The sequence below is a fragment of the Tupaia chinensis genome, unplaced genomic scaffold (genome assembly GCF_000334495.1).
Source record: "Tupaia chinensis unplaced genomic scaffold, TupChi_1.0 Scaffold000289_1, whole genome shotgun sequence".
NCBI lineage: Eukaryota > Metazoa > Chordata > Mammalia > Scandentia > Tupaiidae > Tupaia > Tupaia belangeri.
The window spans coordinates 1,871,049-1,874,981 of record NW_006159774.1 but is presented as its reverse complement, the minus strand read 5'-3'; the positions used below and the strand labels follow the sequence as shown (position 1 = coordinate 1,874,981).

At 38.4% G+C, this 3,933-nt stretch overlaps 1 protein-coding gene across 6 annotated transcripts in view; it reads left to right on the top strand.

The window, feature by feature from the left end:
* CNTRL (centriolin) overlaps window positions 1-3,933 on the top strand; it is a 103,667-nt gene that overhangs the window by 74,124 nt on the left and 25,610 nt on the right. For all 6 annotated transcript variants that reach the window (XM_027772641.1, XM_014588613.2, XM_006150502.3 and 3 more), the window contains one exon: window positions 2,796-2,953. In XM_027772641.1, coding sequence (XP_027628442.1) covers window positions 2,796-2,953 — 158 coding nt within the window. The remainder of the gene's footprint in view (window positions 1-2,795; window positions 2,954-3,933) is intronic.

The window sequence follows — 3,933 nt, the reverse complement described above, 5'->3', positions numbered from 1 at the left end:
GTTCGCGTCCCGGACCCAGTGGCTTAAAACTCACCCCGGGCACGTGTGCGTGCGTGCCCAAGATCCCGAGAGGAGAATGGAGGAGAAAGGATTGCAGCGTGACCATCCCCCCTGGGGGGTGATTTTTCGCTTTCTGTCTCTATGTCTCTCTCTGTCTGTCTGGCGAGCACACACGCCCTATAGCAAAAATCTCTCAAAAAAAGAAAATAAAAGAATCTTGATGTAAAATAAACATTGTGTATTTAAAAAAAAATCAAGATGGACCATAAATGTAAAACCTTAATATAAAACTTGTAGGATAAAATCTTTGTGACCTTGGGCTAGGCAAATATTTCTTAGGTATAACATAAAAAGCATGATCCATAAAAGAATAAATTGATAAACTTGGATTTCACACAAGTTTAGAACCTCCGTTTCTCAGGACTAGCAGATGGTGTAGTGGTTACGTCTCTGGACTCCCACGTAGTCGACCGCGGTTCGGGTCCCGGACCCGGTGGGTACAAATCGCACGCTGGTCTCGTGTGTGTGTTTTTCCAAGATCCCCAGAGGAGAATGGAGGAGAAGGGATTGCGGTATGACCATCCCTTCTGGGGGGTGATTTTTCACTGTCTCTCTCTGTTTTTCTTAGTCTCTCTGGCAAGCACACTATAGCAAAAATCTCTCTACAAAAATAAATAAATAAATAAATAAATAAATAAATTCTGTTCCTTAATAAAACACTGTTAAGGTAATGAAAGGCATGTGACAGGTAGGGAGAAAGTCTCTACAACCATGTTTCTGATAAAGGACTTGTATCCAGAATATGTACATAAAGAACTCTTGAAACTCATTAGTGAAACAACCTAACATTTTTGGGCAAAAGATTTGAACAGACATTTTTCCAAGAATTTCCATGGCTGTCAAATAAGTACATGAAAAGATTCAGCATCGTTAATCTTTAGAGAGATACAAATTAAAACCAGAAAGGCATCACTACATACTGGTTAGAATGACCATACCAAATGTTATTGAGGATTTCTTAATGACTCATGGGAATGTAACATATATAGCCATGTTGGAAAACATTTTGGCAGTTATGTAAAAATCAGGCCAGGTACCATGTACTGGATACTGTTACTTAGTAGGCTGAGGCCACTGGAAAGCCTGAGTTGGATTTGCAGCCCACTCTAAAAAGCTAGGCACTGCAAGCACTGTAATCTCAGCTACTCTGAGGCCGAGCAGGATTGCAACACAGAGAAACCCTGTTTAAAACACTGTACACATACACACATACAAACACACATACCCCCTCACCACCAAAAAAAGAGAAAAAAATACACCTACCAGAAGATCCAGCCATTCCACTCCTAGGTGTTAAGAGAAAAGAAAGCATAGTTTCATACAGAGTGCCCATTTATATACTCTGATAGCAAGTTTATTTGTAATAGCTAAAAACTAGAAATGACACAAACATCTGTCAGCTGGTAAATGTATAAACAACTTTATCAATTTATTCTTTTATGGATCATCTTTTTATGTTATACCTATTGATGCTACTCAGCAATAAAAAGGAAATGAAGTTTTGATATACAGAACAGCATGGATGAATCTCAGGAGTAATTGTACTGAGTGGAAGACAAAAGCCCACTATCATATGACTCACTCTGTGTACAGGGATGTGTGTTCATGTGTGTCTGTTGTATGAACAAATTCTGAATTGAATTTCCTTTCACTTTTCAAGTTAATAATCCATTTTTTAAAACTTGATAAAATTTCTAAAAATAAAATACAGGGGCTAGGAGGTGGAACAGAGGTTAAGGGCGCTGGACTCCCATATGGCCGACCGTGGCTCAAGTGCTAGACCTGCCAGCTTGCTTTCTCGCTCTCTCTTTCTCTCTCTCTTTCTCTCTCTCTCTCTCTCTCTCTCTCTCTCTCTCTCTCTCTCTGTCTCTGGTCAAATTTAAATAAATACATACATATATACATATGTATATACATAAAGTTAAATAAAATCATTCTTTAAATAAATAAATAGATAAAATAAGAAAACTTAACATTTCTTCTATCAGAGAGAGAGACACACAGAAATAGGCACCTCCTAACAGTATCTTCACAAGGCAATAATCCACCCCTAGTCTGAGCCAGCCCAGATCATGGGCATGCACATGTACCCAACATGCTCAGGGATATCCCAGGGTGCAAACCCAGGACCTTCCCATGTGGGCCCAGTTATATTATTGCTGTACCATCCCCTGGCCCCAAGAATCCTTTTTTTTAAGAAGTTTTTGCCTTAGGGTGTGCGCACTCATGGGGAGAGAGACAGAGACAGTGAGAGGGAAAGCGAGAGATCACTCCCTAGGGTGGTTGGCCATGCCACAATCCCTTCTCCAGTCTCCTCCAGGGATCTTGGGCATGCACGCATATGTGCCCAGTGTGAATTTTAAGCTACTGGTTCTGGGACTCCAACTACAGTTGGCCACGTGGGAATCCAGCGAATTAACTGCTATACCATCTGCTGCTCCCCCCCCAATATCTTTTTATCATTAATATTTTTGGAATTCTGAATGTCTTCAAGTTCTTATTCATGCTTTTTACAGAACTTTAGTTTGGTGAGTCACTTTTTAAAAAATAAATTCCTATTTAGGAAGTTGATATGATTCTTTTGAAAATGAGTCAGAGAGTCTTACATTTTCTTGAGATTTATAATCATTCAGACTTTTCAATAACTATGCATTGTGAAAGTAACACTATCGTTAGTCATTTCTGGTGTATGCTGAAATATTTTATATTTAACAGTCTGACTTTCTATATGGTAGAATTTTAACAGCTGCAGAAGAAAATAGCAAAATGGAACAATCAAACTTAGAAAAGTTGGAGTTGAATGTCAGAAAACTACAGCAGGAACTAGACCAGCTAAACAGAGACAAGCTCTCACTGCATAATGACATTTCAGCAATGCAGCAGCAGCTCCAAGGTATGAGGTAGCAGAATGGTAAAGGTGTGATTTTCCTTCCCCTTGTTAGATTCTTTGTTTGATTTCTCTTATTGCAGAAGTAATCTGTGTTCATTAGGGCCCAGGGTAATGATTGCACAATTCTATAAATATACCAAAAGCCTTTTAATTGGCTTTGAATAGGACATACATGATATGTGAATTTAACCTCAATAAGTCATTTAAAAAAAAAAAAAAAACCTGGGCAGGCCCCATGGCCTAGTGGTTAAGGGAGTCATATCCTTCGTTGCTATCCTCAATATTCTAGTTCTAGCCCTGATGACTTGTACAACATGCCAGGCATATGTATGTGTGTGCCCAAAATGCTGACAGGACAGAGAAACGGAGAAGGAATTGCAGTATGACCACACCCTAATCGGGGTGGTGCTTGCTTCCTCTCCTTTTCTTTCTGCCTCTCTGTCTCTTGCAAGAGCACACACCATCCCCTGACAAATAGTTTATTTTAAAAAAAAGATGGAAATAATAAGGATTTTTTAAAAGAATTATTTATTTTATTTTATCCATTATTATTTTTTAATTTGACCAGAAGAAAGGCAAAGTGAGAACGCAAGCCAAGTCCAGGACTTGAACCACAGTCACCTATGTGGGAGTCCAACACCTTAACTACCACACCACCTGCTAGCATCAAGATTTTTTTTTTTAAAATACCAAATCTTTATTTATTAAATTTAGGAAAAATAATTTTTTTTTTTTTTTTTTTTTTTTTTTTTTGCCATAAGGTGCATGCACTTGCTAGAGAGAAACAGAGAGAGAGGGACAGCGGGAAATCAAGAAATCATCCCTCAGGGGTGATGGCCACACCACAATCACCTCTCCACTCTTCTGAAATTTTTGACCATGCATGTATACGTATCTGGCATGATTTCCTTTTTTTTTTTTTTTTTTTTTTTTTTTTTTTTTTTTTTTTAACTGGTTTTTTCTATCCCACAAGAAAAAGCAAA